The sequence below is a fragment of the Bos javanicus genome, chromosome 25, assembly GCF_032452875.1.
Source record: "Bos javanicus breed banteng chromosome 25, ARS-OSU_banteng_1.0, whole genome shotgun sequence".
In the NCBI taxonomy this organism is placed as follows: Eukaryota; Metazoa; Chordata; class Mammalia; order Artiodactyla; family Bovidae; genus Bos; species Bos javanicus.
Window position 1 is genome coordinate 36,617,511 of NC_083892.1, and position 25,136 is coordinate 36,642,646.

The window sequence follows — 25,136 nt, forward strand, 5'->3', positions numbered from 1 at the left end:
TACTGAGAGATGACAGAGTGCGGGGAAAGAGAGCCTGAGGGAAGAGGCTGCCATCAATGGTTTAAACATGAACTTGCTAGACCTCTAATGCTAACTCCGCAGAGGCAAATTAGTAAGGTATGGCTGAAAAGCAGGCTGTGTATAAATGGTTCAAAATGCCCTACAGGCACTTTCACCAGTCTTCAGTAACCTTCCTGTGGAGGCAAAAGACACTTTGTATGACCAAAAATGAGTGGCCATAGAATGTTCCAGAATATTGGATTAAGCTCCTGTCTCTCCTTCTTTGGAAGCTAGCCTTTAAGGTAGCACAGGTTCAAATTTCTGTATAAATCCAGCAATCTTACAATATGTGATAAGAGAAACGCAAAAAATTTCGTGGAAGGACCTATGTTGGAAGTGCCCATGGACGTACCTTGGCCAAGCTATGTTGGCAATCCCTCTCTTTCCTCCAGAGCAAGTGGTGGAGGTGTGGGCACCAGCTGGCACAACCAAGGGGTGGCCTGTGCAACTCCCACCCCAGTTCCTCTCTCTGTCTTCACAACCAGGCAAAACTGGTTTCTGCTTCTGAACCTTCAGTGTGCTACATGAACTCAAAAGTGATGCCAAGCCATCGAGCGAGCATGTTGGCAACACTGGTCCCACAGAGAGATCTGGTGTCTAAACTCACACGGTTCCACCAAGGCAGCAGGTGGACTGAGTGAATTATTATTCTAGCTCCCCACTTTTTGGTACATTGATGCTTCTTTAGGTAAAAAGGAAGAGGCTAAAGATAAAGCCAACGTTTTCATAGTTTTTACACCGCATCAGCATAACGACAGCCTCGTCTGCAGCGGCTGATTCCTGGCTGCACCAGCGCCTTCTCAGGCTACAGGGATGTTTGCCTGGTGGGACACTAGCCAGCACCAGCCCCACTGTCAGACGGACCAGACACAGTGTGACTGAGGTTGTTTCGTGTCCCCAGGCTTCCAGCAGATGAGATGCCAACCTTATGGACCTTGTGTGGGATCAGGTCTGAGAAGTATCCCTGCGAGGTCTGCTCTGAAGAATGAGGAATATTCTCCCCTCCATCCCAATCTCTTTCTGGATGCCTCTCACATCATCACTGGCTCCCAGCCATGTATACTCATCTGCCCTGAAGACTAAAATAGCTTGCTGGACATGTATATTTAAAAAGATATATCACAGGAATATATTTATACACTAGATTCATATTCCAGGCATTATTCTGGAGGGTGAGTTTATTTACATACCTTTCTAGGTGCTGGACAACAGTCCTCTTTTATCCTTCAGGGGAAAAAAACACATGCTGGAAATACTCATATCAATTTTTTAAGTGAAGTGAAAGTTGTTCAATCGTGTCCAACTCTTTGGGATCCCCAGCTAGACAGTCCATGGAATTCTCCAGGCCAGAGTACTGGACTGTACAGCTGTTCCCTTCTCCAGGGGATCTTCCCAACCCAGGGACTGAACCCCAGTTTCTCACATTGCAGGCGGCTTCTTTACCAACTGAGCTATCAGGGAAGCCCCAATTTTGGCAGAGTTTAATTTCATTCTATTTAGTACTAGATTCAACTATATAAAATGAAATTAAACTCTACCAATTAACTTTATAATATCAGACAGAAAATATGTTGCTGCAATACTTTGAATTCCTAATATTTCTTTCAAAGAATTAAAATGAGGTTAATATTATTCATGTGCATGTCATCATGATTTCCTATACTAAAGGAAAGTGAAATTGACATAGGGCTCATATGTGATTTGGAGGGGTATCTCTAAGCACTTTTTGAAAATAACTCCTCTCCCAACTTAATCCATGATACCAGGTAGCCCACCACTTAAAGGAATTCTTCTACTAGATGGTTTTGATTTATCCTCCTGTGTCATACTTAAAAAGGAAAAAGTGCTTAAAATCCAAATTGGACTCTGGGGCTTGTGGCAACGTAGGCTTAGCAGATTTTTATCACAGGGAAAATAAATTTGTACACTGATGCTAACCCTTCCAGAGATTAAAAGAAAAGGTGAAAAAAATGAATATAACCTCAAGATTTCTGCCAAGTCTCCCTAGATCTTAAGATTTCTTATCTGGGGCTCCATAGTTCTGCAGAGTACAGGGTGGGGGAATTGAGTCTTAGGAATGGATGCCCTGAGGAGGGGTGCAGAAAAGGAGGAGGGGTGCAGAAAAGGGGGAGGGATGAGTATGAAAAAAGGGTGCTTGTTCTCAGGCCTCCAAACAAAGTCGGGGTGCACCCGGTGCCTTGTGTAAATGACACCTGGAAAGAGGGTCCGGAGCAGGAGCTCCTGAGTGACAAAGGGGCCAAACATTCCTCAGGATTTCTGCAGCAGGTACAGAATCCAGAAGTCACCCTGGAGAAGGAAATGGCAACCCACTCCAGGATTCTTGCCAGAAGAACCCCACGGGCAGAAGAGCCAGGTGGGCTACAGTCCATGGTGTCACAAAAAGTTAGACATGACTTAGCGACTACACAACCATGACTGTATAGCATGTTCACTATTCTGTGATAAACCATAATGGAAAAGAATATTAAAAATAATGATAAATATATGTACACACGTATCTGAATCACTTTGCTGTACAGCAGAAATTAACAAATTATAAATCAACTGTATTTCAATAAAATTTTTAAAAAGACAAAAAAAAAAAAAAAAGAATCCAGAAGTCAGAGAATGAAACAAAACCCAGGTTACTGCTTGCCTCCAGGATTCCCAGCCATGGGAATCAGTGAGGACTACACTGCACATGGGCCATTGTTTTTAATTTGCCCTTGATGGACTCTGGTTGACTACTCTAGGTCCATGCAAACTGGCAGTCAATCAGAGGGTCATTCTCAGGAGCAAAGAACGTCACAAACCCTCCTAACTATGCTAACAGCAACTTGGGAGTAAAGTTAACTCCTTCAACACATGTGGGTAAGATCGATAATAACCCATTTGGTGCCCATAGCACATGATGCTTGAGCAACTTCCCCTCCATTTACTTTGAACTTTAAAAAACTAAGGGAACCCCCTTTCCTGATTAGCACCCCAAGACCCAGGTTACAAAGGAGATGAGCCTGATGGTTACTCACAGATAGAGGAGCACCAGACCGGTAGCCAGGAGAACCCAGGTTTCAGTGGAAAAGCTCAGGATTAGCTCCATGGCCACTTTTCTTGGCGATTCCTTCTTCTGAGTTTCCTTTCAGCTGTGTGTGCTGCCCTCTGCCTGCCTCTGAGTGTGGAGCTTCTGTTCACATTAGGCGGAGATTCAGTGCGGTTGGGAGATTTATGTGGTGAGAAAGGAGGTGGAGCTGGAGCTGCAGCCAAAAGAAGCGCCACCTGGGCTCCACCTACAGGAGCCCTCTCTGCCTTGGTAGTTGGCCGAGCATAACACGCACTTCAGTTTGACCTCCCTTGAGTTCATATTCTGTAGGAAATCAATAAACAATCAGTGTTATCAGTAAGCCCAAAGGTTACAGAAAATAAAATAAAGCCACTGGCTTTAATTCTCCTCTAAACCTCTCTGTCTCTATGGCTGCCTGTAGTCCAAAATATTTGAAACTCTTCAAACAAGATGGTGGTGGTTTAGTTGCTAAGTTGTGTCCAACTCTTTTGGGACCCCATGGACTGCAGCCCACCAGGTTCCTCTGTCCATGGCAATTCCCAGGCAAGAATATTGGAGTTGAGTGCCATCTCCTCCTCCATGGGGTCAAACAAGATAGCTGTGCTGATTGTTACTCATATGACATTTTTCCTGCCTGGAAATGCCCCTGTGTCCCTTTTAGGTTCTTAATTATCCTTCAAAATGAAGCTCAGACAGAACATCTGTGTTAGACTCTTCCCTAACCAACCTCCTTGAGCAGATATAACCATTTCCTCCTCTGGGGATTTCTGTCCCCTGAAAACAATTCTATCTCCTGCACCATGTTCGGTTTTCATACCTAGTCTCTTCAGTGGATGGAGACCTGGACACATACTGGGTTCTAGCCAGGGTCATGTCCAGGTACCTAGCAGAGTGTTTTCTGCAGAGTGGGTATCCAGAAATGTAGATGGAATTCAGTTGGTAGAGGTAAGGGCACTGGGCACCTGTGTGCCCTCTCCCTGTGGCTCTTTGGTGACCACGCCATCTTCCTGAATTGTTAACACAACAAGAGGGCCTGGCTGGGTCTTGGCCACTGTCTCTGTACTTTCAGGAGGATCCATCAGGATCCTGTTGACAAGAGGGCCTCAGAAGGAGAGGTAGGACGTGGAGGAGAGGGTGATGGCTGCACCAATGGTATCAATTCAGCTGATTCTGGACCCACCTCAAAAGCTCCTGCAAGTCAGATTCTAGATCAAAAAGTGGTCACCTCTCTCTGGAAAGGCCACAATACAAGATCAAAGGGTGTAAAGAGAGTGAGAGGAAAAAGTGGTCCAATGGCCAAGAGGACTCCAACATCATTAGCCACCAGCAATGTGGCATGTACAGCAACAGGACTCCAAAAAGATCACATGAGGGCATGTTATCTCTGAGGAATGTGGGGTGTGGGTGGGTCAGAGCAGAGGGGTTCCCACTTGTGGACACCTAGGGAATTTGGGGGCTTCCCAAGTGTTGTTAGTGGTAAAGAACCCACTTGCCAATATAGGAGACCTAAGAGACACAGATTTGATCCCTGGGATGGGAAGATCCCCTGGAGGAAGAAATGGCAACCAACCCCAGTATTCTTTCCTGGAGAATCCCATGGCAGAGGAGCCTGGAGGGCTACAGTCCACAGGGTCACAAAGAGTCGGACACTACTGAAGAAACTTAGCAAGCAGAGCACAAGGAAATTTTATTAGGTAACAAGGAGCTGATACAGAGGAGGCCTAGAGAAGCAGTTGGTATCACCTGCTGGAGGCCTCCCCCTGCTGCACTTAAGTCGCCTTAATCATATCTGACTCTGTGAACCATGGGCTGTAGCCCGCCAGGCTCCTCTGTCCATGGGATTCTCCAGGCAAAGATACTGGAGTGGGTTGCCATGCCCTTCTCCAGGGGATCTTCCCAACCCAGGCATCAAACCAGCGTCTCTTATGTCTCCTGCATTGGCAAGCTAGATCTTTACCACTAGGGCCACCTGGGAAGCCCAGGCATCCACGTAACCCTGCTGAATTCCTGATGGGAGCAGAATGAGGGCTGAGCATCGAGAAATTACAATGGCTCATTATCAGTACTCTGGACCAAGTCCTGCGTCTGCTTGGCCTAGGTAACCATGGATTATGTGAAAAACAAAACCTCAAAGGTTCTTAAAACTTAATAGAAACACAAGGTATGTAAGCTGTGTTTCTGCACTTCCTTCTCCCTTTATCCTGTCTCACTTTCACTCCTTCTGCAGAAAGTGGTACTCATCTCTTGCTAACTTTTCCCCTCACTCTGGCCTAAGAGTCCCCAGGGCTCTCCTATACTGGCCCGAGTGGGTGAAAGTCTTATTAGTAAAGTGCTGCTGCTGCTGCTGCTGCTAAGTCGCTTCAGTCGTGGCCAACTCTGTGCGACCCCGTCTAGTAAGTCCCAACTATGCCTCCTGCCCTATTTTACGTTCCTTGGAAGCTTGGCATGAGCATGAAATTTCTATCATCATAGTTTTTCATCTTTGGTTTCAGGCTTCCTCCAGGAGGCCCCTGTTAAAATCCACAGCTTCCACTGAGAATTATAATGTTTGAACACATCTATTTATCTGTCCATTGCTTCAGTTCAAGTGGGTGACTGGCAGGTGCCGGTACTGTGCTGTGGGCTAGAAGCTATACAGTCCTGTTCCTTGGGGCAGCCTCTCAGTGGAGGAAGTGAGACACACAACCAAGCTCAGTATGGGGCATACCTTTTGGAGTCTTTGGGGGAAATGGAGCCCTAGAGAGAGGCAGCAAAGGAGAGAAATGGATGGCAGCTTCAGTACCAACAAAAGACAGACCTGGGAAGCTGGGAGATGATCCCCAGGGAAAGTGAAGAGAAAGTGAAAGTCGCTCAGTCGTGTCTCTTTGCCACCCCATGGATTATACACAGTCCATGAAATTCTCCAGGCCAGAATACTGGAGTGGGTAGCCTTTCCCTTCTCCAGGGGACCTTCCCAACCCAGGGATCGAACCCTGGTCTCCCGCATTGCAGGTGAATTCTTCACCAGGTGAGCCAGAAGGGAAGCCCAAGAATACTGGAGTGGGTAGCCTATCCCTTCTCCAGGGGATCTTCCCAACCCAGGAATCGAACCAGGATCTACCACATTGCAGGCGGATTCTTTACCAACTGAGCTATCAAGGAAGCAAGTCAGATAGAAAGTCTGAGGGATTTTGATACATTTCTGCCCCCTTTTGGTGCCTTCTCTGGGTACCTTTGGGGTTTCCCTGGTGGCTCAACTGTAAACAATCTGCCAGCAATGCAGGAGATCCAGGTTTGATCCCCGGGTTAGGAAGATCCCCTAGAGAAGGGAATGGCTACCCACTCCAGTATTCCTGCCTGGAGAATCCCATGGACAGAGATTGAAGGACTCCTGTCCATGGTGTTGCAGAGAGTGGGACACAATTGAGCAACTAAGCACATACACACACTGGGTACCTTTAAGGAGGGTCATGCTAAAATCCCCCATGTACATATATAGAAAGTGAGACTCAGTGACTGTAAATGGCTTCCCAACAGCTATTGATCAAAACATGTTATAAATAATATGAAGAAAGATGGCAAGTGTTCTGCTCTGAAATGCCAATATTCAAAGTTTGCAGTTTCATGATGAGGGTCACTGTGAAATAGTGAGACTCAAGGCTGAAGCAGCAATTTGGTTAAAAGTTCGGCTCCTATCTCCATGTCTAACCCTGCCCAGGGGCTCCTTCCATGGGTCTCCAGAATCAAGGACTTCATCTCACCTCAGGAGAAACAAGGACAGATGTTTGTCATGACAGGTGCTTGTCACCTGTCTATACTCCCCACTAAGAGGAACACAAAATACATCCCCAGGAAGAGATTAGTGTTATCTGATAACTACTGACAACTTGATTCACTCAGCTAAACCCACAGCCTTTCTTATTCTTCTTGGAAACAAATTCCTTGTGGAAACTATATACTTTCACCTTCCTCCAAAATGCATATGCCAATATGATGGTTTTCTCATTAAGCCTTACATACCATCACCTTCCCAATTCACCTCAGGGCCTGGTCCAGCTGGTTGGAATCTATCCCAGGGGCAATAGTCTAGTCAAGTCCTGAGAAAAATGTGTAGCCAGAGCCACATCCTAGCAAAGGCAAATGGCCTGCTCGGCAAGGGGAAATAACAGAAGGCATGGTCTTTGTGCCCTTCGTTCCACAGCCAGACACACCTGACTTGAAAAGTCTCACTTACGAAGACCGTGAAGGAAGACGTGTGCCTGAAGAGCACCCCACACCTCACGTCTCTCATCTGGTCATTTGTGTAGTGACGGCCTGGCATGGTCAGAGCTCTATTCCAAGTGCTTCATGTGCAGATGTGACCAAGATCCTGATATTACTCAGGTGGAAGATAGAAATAGACAAGTATAGTACTGCCAAGGTAAACTAATTATACATGTTTTAGAAACAGTGTCCTCATCAACAATACATGGCTTATCTTTTCAGACCTCAGCAATCAGTCAGAGATGGAAATCAAAGAACACTCATGGAATTGGGCATTAGGCTCAGATATCAGGAGAGGTGAGCAGGGTGTCAGGGATTTAGTGATGCAAGAGGCCCTGTCAGTCTGCTATTCCTCTCCTTTTAGAGATGACTCTTCTTCTGGGAAGCCTGTCCTGACTTCCACTGGCTGAGAGAATTGCTCAGGGTATGAGGAGGCCATATTTCTCTGGATTGATGTGTGTGTTAGTTTCCAATTTCACAGATCACTGGTCTGTAACCAGAGCTCTGCCCCAACACAGACAAGGTGAGGGCCCCTAGCAAGCCAGTCAGTAGGGGCTGGGATGAGGTAGTGGGATGTTCTTTCTGACCCACACACATCCCATCATGAAGAAACACACACACATATGCCCTTAAGCAGAAGCACTTCCATGGACTTCACAGCAAAGAGAAGAGAAAGACCTCAACATGGCTGCTCACTTTCTACTCCATTCCTGAATTTCTCTTTCTTGATAAATGAATCACTAACATCTCTACGACACTGTATACCTTAGAAAGTTCTTTCACATCTCTCAATTGATTACCTTGAAAACTATGTGAGGTAAGCAGTGTTGGGGTTATTTGATTCCCACTTTACAGATGTAAAAACAGAAAATCAGGGTGGGGAAGAATCTTGCCCAAATATTCAACAATAAATGTAGGGTGTGGAGCTAGATCTCATAATTCTAAATTGTGCCAGTGACATGCTTGCCTGGATTCCAAGAGGCCTCCTGAAATAACTTGGCAGATGGTGTCAACCTCTTATGGGATAAATATCTCCATCATGCTTCTACTGTTGTTATAAATGCTAGAGCTGTTTGTAGCCACAAAAGAGAGAGCAGATGACTAAATTTTATGTATTCATGAACTCACGGTGTCAGCAGATAAGGGATGTTGCAAATAGTCCTGACACGTCACAATCAGAATCATCTGGGTTTCCAAGAAAGCAGGAAATGAAAGATGAATGAAACCAAGGAGTGAAAGAGGAATCAGAGGAGGCAGGCAAGTTTCAGAAGACCACGAAGAAGGGAATTAATGACACAGGAGGTGTAAAATGAAAGAAAAGATCAGCATCACAGGTTAGCTGCAAAAGAGGAGCAAAGTGTTGGCCATCTCTCCTAATCAGTACAGTAACCTTCTAAGGAGTTTTATCTGACCCTAGACTGGCCTCACCCAGGAAATTCCCTACTCTGCCATGAGACAGGGCCTGGTAAAACATGAGTCATGCATCATTCCTCTATTACTCAAATCTCTCCAACCACTTGCATCATCCACAGAATTAAACCCAAATGCCATGAGGCAGCTATTCAAGATGGTAACGACAACCCTGTATGCGAGACAGCAAAAGAGACACAGATATATAGAACAGTCTTTTGGACTCTGTGGGATAGGGAGTGGGGCATGATGTGGGAGAATGGCATTAAAACATGTATATTATCATACAAGAAACGAATCGTCAGTCCAGGTTCAATGCAGGATACAGGAAGCTTGGGACTGGTGCACTGGGATGACTCAGAAGGATGGTATGGAGAAGGAGGTGGGAGGGGGTTCAGGACGGGGAACACGTGTACACCTGTGGCAGATGCATGTTGATGTATGGCAAAACCAATACAATATTGTAAAGTAAAAAAAATAAAATAAAATAATAAATAAATAAATAAAAGACCCATGTTGGATGTTTAGGTCACTTTCATATCTTGGTTATTGCAAACAGTGCTGCAATGAGCAAAGGGCTTCAAAGTAGCCCTTTCTTGAGATAAATGGCCAGAGGTAGAACTGCTGGATTTTACGGTAGCTCTCTTTCGGCTTTTTGAGGAATCCCCATGTTGCCTTCTACTGTGGCTGCACCGAGTTACATTCCCAGCAACAGTGCAGGAAAGTTCCCCTCCCTTCACATCATGGCCCACATTTGCTTCTTGTCTCTTTGACAATTTGTCATTGGACAGGTGAGAGGTGCTTTCTCTTATGGGTTTGACTTGCATTTCCCTGATGATGAGTGATGCTGAGCACATTTTCATGTGTCTGTTGTCATCTGTATGTCGTCTTCAAAATGTCTATTCAGGTTTTCTGCTCACTTTTTAATCAAGTTGTTTGGTTTTTTAATATTGACCTGGGGTATTACACTATGTGAAATAAGTCAGAAGGAAAAAAAAGAAACAAATACTGTATGATTTCACTTATATATGGAATCTAAAAAACAAAGTAGAATACAGAAAAAGACTGTATTACAAAAATACAAAAAATACAGAAAGAGATTCACAGATCCAGAGAACAAACAGGTAGTCGCCACAGGGGAGGCGGGTTGAGGGACAAACAAAATGGGTGGAGGGAATGAAGAGGTAAAACTTCCACATAGAAAATATATGTCACTGGGATATAATGTTCACACAGGGAATAGAGTCAATAATATTGTCACAAATTTATACGGTGACAGATGCTTGCTGGTCTTACTAAGGTGAGCAAATTGCAATGTATTAAAATATAGAATCATTATATTGCATGCTTGAAACTAATGTAACATTTTATGTTAATAAGAACTCAATTTCTTAAAATAAATTAATAAATAAATGGTGAAAAAAGATCTGTGTGCATCTGGCCACTGCTGACTTCTTCAGGCTTGTCTCAGCTCGCTTCTAGCGCAAACATGATGTTTTAAGAAAATGGTATGATGTGCTGTTCCCAAGCCCCCTAGACGACTGGTCTTCTTGTGTCTACACAACCATTCTTCCATCTGAAATGGGTCCAATCCATTTTCCATCATGAATTCCTAGACTTCCTCTGGGAGTCAGCCAGGGCACCATCTTCCCCAGTGCCCCTTGTCCTGAACATGTAGGTGGTGGGGAGGGTCCCACTTCTGCACGATCACAGTTCTCACAGTTATCACGTGGAAACATACTAACTCTCAGACCATGATATCCATTGTAATCCATGTGCAGGGGGAATGTCAAAACTACACAAGCCTGGGTGCACCCGAATATCTGAAATTCATGGGATGAAGTCAAATACAAGAAAATTGCATCTATTACTTTAATTGTTGCTGAGAATTGTGAAAAATATTAGTTGAAATATTAAAAGCAATAGCCTAGATCCTAGGGAACATAATTGAGCAAAACCAGCCAAAAAATAGAAAGCTAAACAGTCTCAAAATTCCTTTAAAAAGTAAGTGGAAGTCAAATCTTCTTCAAGGAAACATCACATTCAGAGAGTTTTATGGTAATCTTCAAGAAACACATATGTCTTAGCCTGCTTTCCCAAGAAAGGAGAGCTTGAAATACAGGCTTTTGTGGTACTATCTTCTGGGGAATTTGATCCAGGGGAGAAAGAGTGAAGGAAAATAGGAATATAGCATGGAAGAAACATCTATACCAGATTCATTACCAATCTGGCCAACATTTGGTATCAAAAGCAACCAACTCTTTGATCAACTGACCATCTTCTGAGAGGCCATACGACCACTCAGAAGATGCAGCCCATCCAGGGGAAGAGGGAAGAGGGTACTCACTGGTTTCCCTCTCCCTTTGGGAAAATGTTCCTCCCACAGAAAAGTAATTCTCTAAAACTTCTGTATTACAGAAGAATTGCTAGTCTGAGAGGCACAGTCAGGCTTCACTGCACGAATTCAGTTGGAATCCGGGCAAAGATGGTCCCTGTAGTGTGGTGGGAACAGAGACCATGGCAGGTACACTAGTTCTCTATGCTGTCCAGCAGATTACCCCCAAATACAGCCCCTTGAAACAAGCATTGACTGTGTCACACTCCTTGGGTTGGGAGTCCAGGCGTGGCTTACCTGGGAGCCTCTGGCTCAAGCTCTCTCCTGCTGTCAGGCTGGGCTGCCTCTCATCCAAAGTCTCACTGGGGAAGGACCCCCTTTCAGGTCCTCCAGGTGGTCTGGCAGGATTCAGATCGTCACAAGCTCGAGGATTCAGTTCCTCACTTGCTGTGGCCCAGAAGCCCCTCAGATCTCTGCAACCGGGGTCTCTCCACAGAACAGCTCACAACATGGCAGTCGCTTCCCCCAGAGTGAGGGAGTGAGAGGGGGCACCCAATTAATATTCTACTCATTAGAAGCAAGTCACCTATCCCAGCCTCACCAGTGGGAGGGGGTTAAAGGGGGCATAAGTGCTAGCAGGCAGAGCCATTGGCAGCCAACTGAGAGGATGCCATCGTAGAGGTGAAGCTAAGATTCTGAGTTGTCACATAAAATCAATCCAATCATGCCCAGCTCACTCTATGAGGACAGTATGAACTTGACCCAAATAGGACAAAAGTGAGACAAGAAAGAAAGACTACATTTCGCTCTTACACACAGGCTTCAACACAAAATTTCTGAGCAAAATAAAGCCAGTCAAATCCAGCAACAATGATACACCATGACTAAGTTGGACCTTTAAGGGATGAGAATACCAGACCACATGATGAGAAATTTGTATGCAGGTCAAGAAGCAACAGTTAGAACCGGACATGGAACTACAGACTGGTTCCAGACCAGGAAAGGAGTACGTCAAGGCTGTATATTGTCATCCTGCTTACTTAACATATTGCAGAGTACATCATGCAAAATGCTGGGCTGGACGAAGCACAAACTGGCATCAAGATTGCCACAGATGACACCACCCTTACGGCAGAAAGTGAAGAACTAAAGAGCCTCTTGATGAAAGTGAAAGAGGAGAGTGAAAAAGGTGGATTAAAACTCAACATTCAGAAAACCAAGATCATGGCATCCAGTGCCATCACTTCATGGCAAATAGAGAAACAATGGAAACAGTGAGAGACTTTATTTTCTTTGGCTCCAAAATCACTGCAGATGGTGACTGCAGCCATGAAATTAAAAGACACTTGCTCCTTGGAAGAAAAGCTATGACCAACCTAGACAGCATATTAAAAATCAGAGACATTACTTTACCAAAAAAGGTCCATCTAGTCAAAGCTATGTTTTTTTCCAGTAGTCATATGTGGATGTGAGAGTTGGACTATAAAGAAAGCTGAGCGCCGAAGAATTGATACTTTTGAACTGTGGTGCTGGAGAAGACTCTTGAGAGTCCCTTGGATTGCAAGGAGATCCAACCATTCAATCCTAAAGGGAATCAGCCCTGAATATTAATTGGAAGGACTGATGCTGAAGCTGAAACTCCAATACTTTGACCACCTGATGTGAAGAACCAACTCATTGGAAAAAGAAAGACTCTGGTCCTGGGAAAGATTGAAGACTGGAGGAGAAGAGGACAACAGAGGACGAGATGGTTGGATGGCATCACTGATGCTATGGACATGAGTTTGAGTAGGCTCCAGGAGTTGGTGATGGACAGGGGAGCCTGGTGTGCTGCAGTCCACGGGGTTGCAAAGAGTTGGACATGACTGAGCAACCAAACTGAGTTGGATTTTACCCTGAAACTCAGGGGTGACTAACAAAGAATAAGTATTAGTATTAGTTATCAGGTTAATTGATTAAAAGAGAAAGGTCTTATCATCCCAATAGCCTCAGAAAACACATTTATTAATATTCAATATATCATTTACGATAGAAGACTGCACTACTAGTAGCAGGAATTTCCTTAATGTGATAAAAGTATCTACCAAAACCACCTAACAAAACATCATTCTTCATAGTATAAAAGCATTATCTGTTTACGCCATTTTACCACATGCACATACAGCCTTTTCAAAAACTGTAACCTCTTTAAGTACCTAAAATCCCATCAATTAATTTTATGCTGGAAACAAAAAGAATGTCATTACTTGTTTTTGTCAGAAACCCAGTTTGTAGATCCCAGGTGAACAATTCCAAAAAGTCACTGAATAAATTAAATATTTTTTTACCCTTTGAGAACTGACCAACATGGGTTCATTCAGTGGGTTCATTCAACTGAGATCAGCTGGGTTCAAAAGCTGAGTTCTTCACCTTTAGTTAGAACATAGGCTCTTATGATAATCAGATAGAAAAAATAAACCACCTCCCCAGAGAATAAACAAATCCTCCTCATTAGTGCATGCAGCACCAAGAGTTTTCTAAGTAGACATGTCAGCACATGCCTGCCAAGCCCAGTGATTTTTTCCAGGCGCCCTGCCCAGCCAGTTCCAGCCCACACCTTGAATTCAACACAAGATGCCCTATTCTGATTGGCCACACAGTTACCTCCATGGTCATGTGCCCTGTGTATCAGTCTGAGCTATGCCTGGTACTATGACACAACATGGGGACAAAGTGTGAACAAGACCGTCACAAAGGGCGCTTACCGAGGTGGGGTGCTCCATGCACGCAGACACCTCCAAAGGCATTGGGAGGCTGGGAAAGGCAGATGGGATCCAGAGCCTCTGTAGGGATGGGTGGGCTTCCTAGAGGAGGTGACACTGATGCAGTGCCACAGACAGAGCAGAATTTGCCTAAGGAGAGAAAGAGGGCATTCAGGCTGTGAGAATGGTTCATCTTATCAAAATTATCATTGCTGAGTATGTTTGTTATTTCTTGGTTACATGCACAATGTCTAAATCAACCAATTTTTATTACTGCTAATAAGAAAGTGATGAGGTCACAGGCCAAGTTAGAGATCCTGTAATTCTAGGGCCAAGGTTCCACCCTTGACAGCTCAACAGGAAGCTGAAGGCTGTGCAGGATGTCTGGGAAAAGCCACAGGGCTTTCTGGTATTACAGGGACCTGTCTTGAATTTGTTAGGGTACAGTCCTGAGATTAAAAACATTTACCAAGGTGACACTGACTCGGCACAAATCAACCATTCGGTGCCATTTAGCACATTCACAGGGTCGTGCCACCACCTCCTCTAGTTCCAGCACACTCCCGTTCCACCAGAGTGCACTCCTGAGTCCATAAGCAGCTCCTCCCACTCTGTCCTCTCCCAGCCCCAGGCCACCATTCGTGTACATTCTGACTCCATGGATATGCCTCTTCCAAATGCTTCATATGAATGGAATCATGTAATGTGTGGTCTCTTGTCTCTGAATTCTTTCATTTATGCATTTTTAAAGTTAATCTCTTTTGCACCATGTATTAGGATTTCACATCTGTGATAACGGAAGAAGCAACTATGGTATGGATACATCACGATCGGTTTATCCATTCATCCACTGGTTTGCCTTGTGTCTACCCTTTAGCTATTGTGGAGAGTGGTGTTATGAACATGAAGGCATATGTCTTTGTTTGAGAAATTGTGTTCAGTTCTCTTAGGCATCTACACTGGTGTGCAGTTGCTGGTAATTCTATGATCAGTGACCTGAGGGGCTGCCAAACTGTTCCACACAGTGACAGCTTCGTTACATCCTCACCAGCCAGCAACAGCTGAGGTTTCCACATTTCCTCTACATCCTTACCAACACTTTCATTTTCCCTTTTTACAAAATAACCATCCTGGTGGTTGTGATGTAGTAAAATTTCTGGGATTTTGACTTTGTCCTACCAATGTTAGTTAATAATCTGTGAGAATTCAACCAGAGGCAGAGAGGGCAAGTGAAGGGTGTGGTTGGGAACCTGGTCCACCAGGTCCCAGAGGCTTCTCTGGGCTCCTGGGACACCTATTCTCTCTACTGTGTACACAGCTGCCTAGAAGGCATCCATAGAATGTGACTGATGTGTGGGCCCTAGGTGGGTTATTTAAACCTGCTCAGCCTCAGTTGCCTGATCTTTAGAAACAGGGTAAATAATTGTGTCTTCCCCTTCCTATAGGAGCCCAGATCAGACCAGACCCTGATCTGTGACCTGAGGGGCTTGGGGTCTGAACCTGCTATCAGAGTCCTGGTGTCACTGGGGGAAGAGAACATGTGACCTTGCCCGTCACACACCTGATCCTTAGCAAACCCTCTAGAAATGTTCACTCACAAGAGCTCATATGAGTTCAAGTAGTAGTCAAAAAGGGCAAGCATTATAGAGTAAGCACAAGTTATGAACTGTGTTGTTTGTTAGCAAAAGGAGACATGAGTTCAAGTTGTAGTTGAAAAATAAATAAAAGGTTGGGAGTTTGCTGACTCTGAATCTTTACCTTTTCCTTCTGCTGCTGCTGCTGCTGCTAAGTCACTTGAGTCGTGTCTGACTCTGTGAGACCCCATGGACTGCAGCCTACCAGGCTCCTCCATCCATGGGATTTTCCAGGCAAGAGTACTGGAGTAGGGTGCCATTGCCTTCTCTGACCTTTTCCTTCTAATTATGTTTAAATGCCCCCTTTTCCACCTGCTGTGTGAGGAGCCACTGAATCATAAATGTTCAGGACGTTATGTCCTGGATTCTAACTGGGGCTGGGGTGGGGGATCTGTCCAGCTGTACGAGCTCAGGGCCCTGAGCAGGACCTCCAACCCTACCTTGCCCACCCACCACACAGATGCATGTTACCTATCTATATCTGTCATCTATCTCTCTATATCAGCTATCTATCTGTAGTGCATCATCCAACTAACTAGCTGTCATCTGTCTACAAAGAAAAGCAGGATGTTCACTGATACATGCAGTTCCAATCTCTGACTCTAACGGGTTTCTTCTGGTTTCTCCTTTCCTGGACCAGGGACTCCCTTCTCTAACAGGGAAAACGTGTCTTCCATTATCCATAATATGTTTACTTGCTTAATCAATCTCCCTTTGTATAGCTACTGCCACTCAGCCTTTTTCTACCCCTGATATCCCCCTCACCCTCCGTGGTTCTCCACACCCTATTTAGGCTCTGGATACCCTGGCCAGGTCACTCTTCTGGGAAGACACTCTTTGCTCCTTGCCTGGACACCCATACCCAGGCTGTGCAGCTGTTCCTGCAGACACTGTCCCCCCTCAATCTTCAACTTGGAGCCACTGAGCCCCCCTTCTCTGCCCACACCCTGGAGGGTAAGGCTGTCAGCCTTCTGTGCTCCCCCAATGGCTTTAGGACTGGACTATCCAGGAAAACCCTAGCCAGAAAGGGGTTGTGGATGGGAGGGGCAGAAAAGGGAAAGGAAGGGCTGTGTGCAGCTTCTGATATCAACTGAAACTGACCAGTGACTGTAGCCTTTCTCCTCAATCAGCTCACCAATCGACCATCTTTTATTCCACATTCATTATGTTAAGACAGTTGGGAATTGAGGATAGAAAACAAAGACACTTCAAGAAAACCTGTTTCCTGACTTTCAGAAATATCAGGGGAGATGAGCTGAAAACTTGTCATCAAAACTAATAACATAATTATATGTGCATTTGTTGTTATAAAAAATATGTGCTCAAAAAAAGTAGATTTAAACCATGAAAGATAGCTCAGTTGGTAAAGAATCCACCTGCAATGAAGGAGACCCTGGTTCAATAACTGGTTTGGAAAGATCCTCTCAAGAAGAGATAGGCTACCCATTCCAATACTCTTGGACTTCCCTTGTGGCTCAGCTGGTAAAGAATCTGCCTGCAACGTGGGAGACCTGGGTTCGATCTCTGGGTTGGGAAGATCCCCTGGAGAAGGGAAAGGCTACCCACTCCAGTGTTCTGGCCTGGAGAATTCCATGAACTGTGTAGTCCATGGGGTCACAAAGAGTTGGACACGACTGAGCAACTTTCACTTTCATACTTTCTAAGAAATGGGCAAAACACTGGAATAATTCTTACCTACGTAATATAACAAACAGCAGTTTTGAAAAAGGCCCCACCCACCAGGAATTGTGACGGCCGTGTTTAGTCACTGGCTCTCTCTGATTCAGTTGTACACATTCCCCCTAAAGTGTAGGATGGTATCCTAACACTTTTGTAAAGAGATGTTTACGGAGTTCCTCAATAGAATATTAGATTTGAAATATATAAAATAAAACCTGTGATATATTAAAACACGTCAGAACTTTAGTCACCACAATAATTCTTGTTTTCGTTAATTCGCTGATAAAACTGTTGAGACACTTTCTTTCTTAATTGTTGCTCTGAAGGAGTAGATGTTACTAACTGGGGGTGGGTGGAGATGGTCCTTTGAGAATCAGATAAGCTGAGTGTATCTGGCCCTCATTAGTCACCTCTTTCATGTTACACAATATATAACACCACACAGACACTGAGAAAGTGAAACAAATGTGCAGATACCCTAGTCATCCAGCAAGTGCAATAGATGAAGGCCGTCTTTATTTCTGAGTTTTATCACAAAGTAAATCAAGTCCCCTGAAACTGTGGGACACAGCTCCTTGAAGAACAAAGCCCAGGTCCTTAGGGGAAGTCAAGCTCCACTTATGGTCTCATCTCTGAGCACAACCTTCAGAACAATGGGTTTTTCCGGTCTTAAAAGTCCTTGACTTTTTATTTTCAAGGGGATCTGCAACAGTTAAGAGAACCAATGAATGAAGCACCACCACCAAGAGAAGCAAAATAGGCAAGACACATTACAGACAATAATGCTTTACAACCATATACAAGCTACTTTTAGCATCGTGTATCTTTGCTTTTTCTTAAACTACCAATTCAATGTGTTTAAAAGCTATAGGGATGGACAGGCTGTCAATGTTTCCTTGATTAAACTGTAACAGTTTATGGCTTTCAGAAAATTGGTCTATTTAACTATTGTTATAAAATATATGGGCATAAAGTCATTTCTATTACTCACTATTCACTTTTAAAAGTTGTTTTAATTCCTTTTTTACTGAGATATAAATGATTAATGGTAAAAAACATTTGACTTACATATATGTGAAATTACTACCACAATAAGTTTAGTTAACATCCACCACTCATAAGAGATAGAAAAGGAAAAAATACTGTTTTCCTCTCATGAGAACTCTTAGGATCTACTCTCTTCTACTATATAAAAATGTCAACTATAAGCATCAAGTTTTACATGATATCCCTGTACTTATTTATCTATAATCAGAAGTTTGTACCTTTCGATCACTTGCATCCAGTTTCCCTTCTTTATCTTTGATTCTCTGTACTTATTCTGTAAGTTCTGTCAAGACTGGATAGTGAAAGCATTCACCCATCATTCTTGCACAAAATATTATTTGAGCACTATGCCTATGAAGCATTTTGCCTGTTTTTTTAAACATGCCCTGGTTCCAAGTGCAGGGCAAATGGTGAACTTCTGAAGACCTACAGTGGTTTGTCTGAGATTTTTAGCCCCTTTCTCACCCAGTCACTCCTTCTGGGTTGGGGGAACCAACAGAGTGACCTTCTAACCTCAGTTGACTGAAGGACAAGCAAGGAGCTGTGGAGGGAGAAGCCCCAGCCCATGGGGTACTGGGTGGAGCTTGCAGCGGCATCTGCCCTTCCCAGGTGTGCCCGAGGCCCCCTTTCTCTCAGGGCTGAGTCCGCTGTGTGTGCACACTTACAGGACGCCCACACAGATGCCTGCAAGTAAAATGGAAACATCTCTATCCTCCTCTTCCCTGAGAAAACTACTCAAAGGGAGCAGCTGCTTATTAAATGTATGACTCCTAGAAATAAGCCTTATTTTAGGGCCATGCTTGAGATGAATCAATGCCAACTGTTCTGTGTGCTCCTCAGAGAGTGATTCCCGGTCTTTCTATAACTGCAACAAATTGTTTTTTTAAACTTTCAAGTGGTATGTATTTCCCCTGCAGGTAGACACACATAAAACAAGCAAGAACACAGATGACATTTGATAAATTTTTAAAATTCAAACTGTTCCAAATTTGCGAGTCACTCCTTAAACATTTGCCCGATGACGTCAAGACACCACTGGGCGTTTATGGAAGGAATAAATGAGGGGATAGAGTTAAAGACCTTTTAAGGTACAAGGAAACAAAGAAACCAAACTGGTTGGTTCAGTGACAAAGTATTGTCAGGTGGTAGGACCCGTGACGCCAGCCTGTGGTACCTGTAAACACAGCAGAGGGGAGAGTGGGCTCTGGCCTGGATCGGGAGGCTGCATGGAGGGGCTCAGGACTGAACTGGAACTTGAAGGGGGAGAATGGACTGTAGGGTGGACAGGAAGGACATACAGTCATTCTGAGAATGTAAAGGGAGCCCAGCTGGATGGCAGCAGGATTCCTGGCAGGTGAGGGGCTGTCGGAGCCCTTCCCATCCGGCAGAAATGTTTTCACTCAGGGATCACTGTGGCTGCACAGGAGAATCAGTGGGGGTGCTCTCGACACCACACTCTGGGGAAATTATTTTAGAGAGTCTGAGATGACCTCGGCATCAGGATATTTCTCCCCAGTAATTTCTTTATATAAATAGTGGCTGAGAATCACTGTCAGGAGAGCTTCTGTAAGTTCCCATGGAGAAGGGCATCACTGAAAAGTCATGACATGGTCATCACTGCTCTCATGACTTTGTACAACATTTTCCTTCCTTCTAGTGGATGTGACACCAAATTTAAAAGTTGCTCAAATTCACTGGACTTTGTGTAGTCATGTCGTGCTAACTGCCTTGACTCTAGATGACTTTACAGTTGGGTCTTTATGAAGCCACAGACTTAGCCCTCCAGGGATGAAAGACAGTTAAAGGTCACAGGTGGATTCAGACAGATTCTCTTTCTAGTAAGCTAAATTATTATTTGAATAGATCACAACCTTATAAACACAGAGAGATAAACCTCAGTTTAAAAATTCACAATAAAACATTACTTATGCAAATAATGAACTGCTAACCTGTGTTTCTTTACAAGGTTTGAAGGAGAAGTTCTGCAGGACTCTGACAACAGCAAGTTTCATGTTCATGATAGCAAACCTCATGCCAATGCAATTTCGGGGTCCAGTTCCAAAAGGCAGGTAGACGTAAGGATTTATGCTGTCCTTGTTCTTCTTACTGAACCTGAATCCACAACAGTAGATGAAACAAGTGAATAAAACAGAAAAGTCACAGGAATTCCAGGTCTGAAGTTTTAACTTAAACCCTCAACCAGTAGCATAAGGGAGACTCCTGTGGGTGGGTGACTAAATCCTGCTGTGGTGATTTTGCTGTGAGAAAGGTAAGCCCCAGGGCCTTCCCATTCCCCGGACCCCACAGGAGCTTTCAGTCCTGGTGAGCAGATGAGATGAAGGCTGTTTAAAGAAAATGTATCTTTAAATATGAAATTTACATTCAGGGTGGTGAGATGCTCACGCTCTGAAAGGCAGTTAGGAAATGAGACTGGTTGAAGGAAGAGTGGGTTCCTGCCTCCACAAACACTTACATTGGTCATGTGTTCAGAGACAAAGGAAGCAGGGAAAATGTCTCTAAATATTTCAGTTGTTAGTTTTCTATTGTTTTCTCTTTGCTTCCTCTTGTGTGGGTATGTCTCTCTCCCACACACAGAGGTTGCTGAGGTCAGTAGACTGTTGAGGGCATGTGACTCAACTCTACTCTGGGTCAATCACGGATTTCCTTGTCTGTTCCACAAACCGATAAAGTCCTTGATGGCTAGACCTCTGCTTTATTCAAATTTGACTCCTCAAATTTGGATTTGGACAAGTGATAATGACACTGTGGTTGTATATATTTTAAAGAGTCCCTATTATACAAAATATTCTGGAAGAATACACTAAACATGATTCATAAAACTTGTGCCTATAAACTATACTGTGTATATGTCAAAACTCTTTATAATTGGCTTTAACATTTGGATTTCTCACTCCCTCGACCAGACCCTGACACACACAGGTGAGCACTAACTCTCTGGTTGATGGCTGAGTGAATCAAAGGGAAGTACAGTGAGTGGTCTCTGGTTTTAGGTTTCTGACGCTGCAGGAGGGGAAGTTGTTGAGCTTGAGGCAGACACAGAAGTTCTCCAGTCCAGAACAGAGGACTTGGTGGACTCTGACTCTTCCTTCAACAATGCTACGGGTACAGGTTATGCTAGTACTAGGGACAAAAGGTGAACGAGACACAGTCCCTGCTGTCAGGGAGCTTATGGTCAGGAGCTCATAAAATGCTAGATCCCAGATAGTGCCCTAAAATATTCAATCCAAATTTTGTTCACCATAAAATAAATGGGAGAGCATCAATTATTTCCAGAATCCCATCTGTGCTCAAAGCAGAACCTGTCTCTGAATTCCCAGAAGACAATGGTTAACCTCTCCAACGGGGGTGTCTAGATGTCTAGAGAGGACTTCTTTTTGGAAGGTCAAAAAACATGGAGGCAAAAGGGAGCTGGCCCAGGTCTACAGCCACAGACAGAACCAGGCCACCTATGTCTCCTCCATCCTCACTGAGGCTGCTGGAACCACCTGGGATGAGACCGCTAGGTCCTCAGCCTACATCCCAAAATAATAATGGAGGAAACAGCAGGCAATGTTTAAAGAAATGGAAATGTGGGAACGTTAGTGACGAATTCAAAGAGCTAAAGAGAACAGACAGAAAGACTTAAAGGAAATAAAAACCAATACACCTAAAATAATACAGCTGTTAAGTAAATTATAGCAGGTGTAACAATCATATATATATATATTAAAAACACAGAATTCCATTTATACTTTACTGTTAAATATAGTAAGCAATTGAAAAATAAAACTATATATAATGTCATTCTAAGTTTGAACAATCTGTATATGCATAGAAAAACGTCCTCAGGACTTACATTGCACTATTAATGAGGCCTATCTTAGGCTATTGGACTTCCCTGATGGCTCAGGGGTAAAGTATCCACCTGGCAATGCAGGAGACATGGGTTTGATCCCTGGGTTGGGAACATCCCCTGGAGAAGAAAATAGCAATCCACTCCAGTCTTCTTGCATGGAAAATCCCATGGACAGAGGAGACTGGTGGGCTACAGTTCATGAGGTCACAAAGAGTCGGAAATGACTTAGTGACTAAACAACAAAAAAGCTTAAGGTTTTAGGAATGCACACAACTAAAATTTTCTGGTTGTTTTTTTTTTTTTTTAGTTTATGGTTGGTAAAATTTTTAATCAAATAATATCATTCTTGGAAAAAGCAAAGACATTTAACAATAAAAAGATGTAAAATAAAATGATTTTATAGTCACATATTTGTCACCCACAATGAGAGTCATCAGAATACGCTCTGAGCAACAGGATGAGAAAGGGCCCCTTCCCTGGGCTCTTGTACCTTTCAGGACAGAACTCCTCAGGCTCTGGCCAGAGCTGTGGGTCTTTGTGAAGCACAGAGATTGGCACCGTCACTGTTGTCCCTTTGGGAATGGACACCCCATGGATTTCCACATCCTTCTTACAGAACCTCTCAAGTCTAACAGCAATAGGAAACATTCTGAGAGTCTCATTCACCACCATGTCAAGATACTCCATCTGTGCCAGGACATCATAGGTCGGAGGGGCCTGGGAAGAAAGAAATAGATTTTGATAAATTAAGATATCAGATCAACCTTCAACTCCATCTATGTAGACCTACTGAAATGTTAGGAGCTCCAGGGAATAATTTAAATTGGTAAAGGATCCTAGCATTTGTATACATTACTATCATGTCCTTTGACCTCTCAATGCCCATTGAGATGAAACACCACAGGTTATCAAGGAGTGTATTTTCTCTCTTATGAAAACATGACCGACAGACTAGGACTCTTACTCTTAAGTGAAAAAGTCCAAAGTCAGTGTTTCTTTTTCTTTTCATTTTTTTTACAACAGTCTCACAAGATTTTATTTTATTTTTTTAAAAGAATAGATGGAATTTTGTTTACAAAGAATCTGAAAACAAGGTTCAGTTCAGAGGGTCAGGAGACATGAGCTGGTCAGGGATTGCTTGACAGGGAACCATAGAACTTAGTTTTTTTATTCTTTTAATTGAAATATAGTTGCTGCAGTTCAGTTGCTCAGTCGTGTCTGACTCTTTGCGACTCCACGGACTGCAGCCTGCCAGGCTTCCCTGTCCATCACCAACTGAGGCCACACAACTGTACCAAGGCAAGAGCGTGTAAAAGAGCAAATCCCCGATTCTCAGTTGAAGACTCCTGACTGCTCATTCTCTTCATCACACATATACAGTCTGGAAACAATATATGAAAACTCTATAAATAATTTGGGGAGAAACAAGTTCCTTTCTAAACCAAATCTGCAAATGAAGAGTAAGATTGGGAACACAATTTCAGATGCAGGGAGGTTACAAGAGGATCAGAACCCCACCGTGTGCTGCTAGAAGGGTCTCTTATTTTCCCTGCAGGTGTGACCCTAAGGCCTGAAGGTCTAAACAAGCCATTGCAGCCCCAGGGTCCAGGTCTCCACACACCACAAAGAACTCCAGTTTGTGCTGAGATTTGAAACCACTGGGGGTGATACATGGCTGTCACGTGGGGTTATATTTAAGGAGCAACATTATAGAGGGTAAGAGTGGCTCAGGAGCCAACACCCTGGATCACAGCTTGACTAGATCACCACCATGTACACGAGTAGTGTCTGGAAGTATTTCATCTCCCTGTAGCTCAGGTTTCTCATATGTTACATGGAGACAGATGGAGCTGACCCTCCAGAGGGTTGTGTGGCAGAGACACTCACTGCTCACCCAGCATCCATGTCGGCCCCATGAATCCCATCCCACTTGAGGTTATGGCCAAATCATCCTTGCCAACAGGCTGTGAACTGAGGTGATTATATCAGTTCAGAGACAAATCAGTTGAAAACCCAGTAAATAACTCTCAAGTTCCTTATTCCACAGAAGACAAGAAGGCCTCATGTTCCTGACGAGGCAATTACAACATGGTGGAGGCTCTGAGTCAGTTTTCCTGAGTGACTCTGAAGCAGAGCTGTCCACTCCATCCCCCACTAGCAGTCCATGTTCAGCGTGTACACATGGGTAATGGAAAACTGTGCTAGGAAAGCCCCTGAGATCCCAGGCTTGTCTGTTACCGAGGCATAAGCTAGCCTCTCCTGACTCATAAAGAATTTCTTGAAAACTAAATGCATTTATAAGTAGAAAGTATTTAGAACAGACATATAAAGTAAGAAGCACATATCAGCCAATAGTACTAGTATTATAAGTATTCTTTTTAAAAATTTTTAAATTTTAATTGGAGGCTAATTACTTTACAATATTGTGGTGGTTTTTGCCATATATTCACATGAATCAGCCGTGGGTGTAAAGGAGAGAATGCAATGCCTTAGCTAGCCTTGGTCTGTTAGTGACCTTTCAATCTTCTTGTAATCAAAAGATTCCCAATATGGGGTTTACCAGAGAAGAAATATTATCTCTAATTTCTGCAGGCCCTACAAAGTATTTGAAGGACCTAGGATTTGAAAGGTCATAAGACTTGTCCGAAACCAGTCAGGTTTCATACTCATGTCCTCTGTTTCCTACCATATATCCTTTCTTGTACAGCAGGCTTCACCTAGTCTAAAGTTTACACAGGGCAGTAGAATGAATTAATGGTCCCAATTCTCCACCATTTCCTCTGTCCATTCCCTTCGCCATTAACTCTGTGGTGCCCTCCCATTCTGACTCAGGTTGGTCAGGTGGCTCACTTCTTTGAACCTCTGGAATATTCACCAAATGTAATGCTACCAGAGTTTTGAAAGTCACCCATGGGATTAGGCCTCTTGCTCATGACATCTACCACTGCCTCGAGAAGCAGACATGTGGAGATTGAGACACGTGAGGAGCATGTGTGGAGCTGAGTCAGTCCAACCGCTTATCTAAGGCCAGCCTAGATCAGCCAACACCCAGACCACAGCAAGTCCAGCC

At 43.9% G+C, this 25,136-nt stretch overlaps 2 protein-coding genes across 3 annotated transcripts in view; both read right to left on the reverse strand.

The window, feature by feature from the left end:
- LOC133238933 (cytochrome P450 3A24-like) overlaps positions 1-14,048 on the reverse strand; it is a 60,172-nt gene extending 46,124 nt beyond the window's left edge. The window contains exons 1-2 of the mRNA XM_061402595.1: positions 13,853-14,048; positions 3,090-3,424 (exon numbers count right to left, since the gene is read on the reverse strand). Of these exons, the coding sequence (XP_061258579.1) occupies positions 3,090-3,160 (71 nt within the window). The 5' untranslated portion in view covers positions 3,161-3,424; positions 13,853-14,048. The remainder of the gene's footprint in view (positions 1-3,089; positions 3,425-13,852) is intronic.
- A 3,609-nt stretch (positions 14,049-17,657) lies between these two features.
- The window catches only part of LOC133238935 (cytochrome P450 3A24-like), a 42,768-nt gene continuing 35,289 nt past the window's right edge, over positions 17,658-25,136 (reverse strand). For both annotated transcript variants that reach the window (XM_061402598.1, XM_061402599.1), the window contains 3 exons: positions 22,557-22,783; positions 20,160-20,322; positions 17,658-17,866 (listed from right to left, as the gene is read on the reverse strand). In XM_061402598.1, the coding sequence (XP_061258582.1) occupies positions 17,771-17,866; positions 20,160-20,322; positions 22,557-22,783 (486 nt within the window). In that variant the 3' untranslated portion in view covers positions 17,658-17,770. The remainder of the gene's footprint in view (positions 17,867-20,159; positions 20,323-22,556; positions 22,784-25,136) is intronic.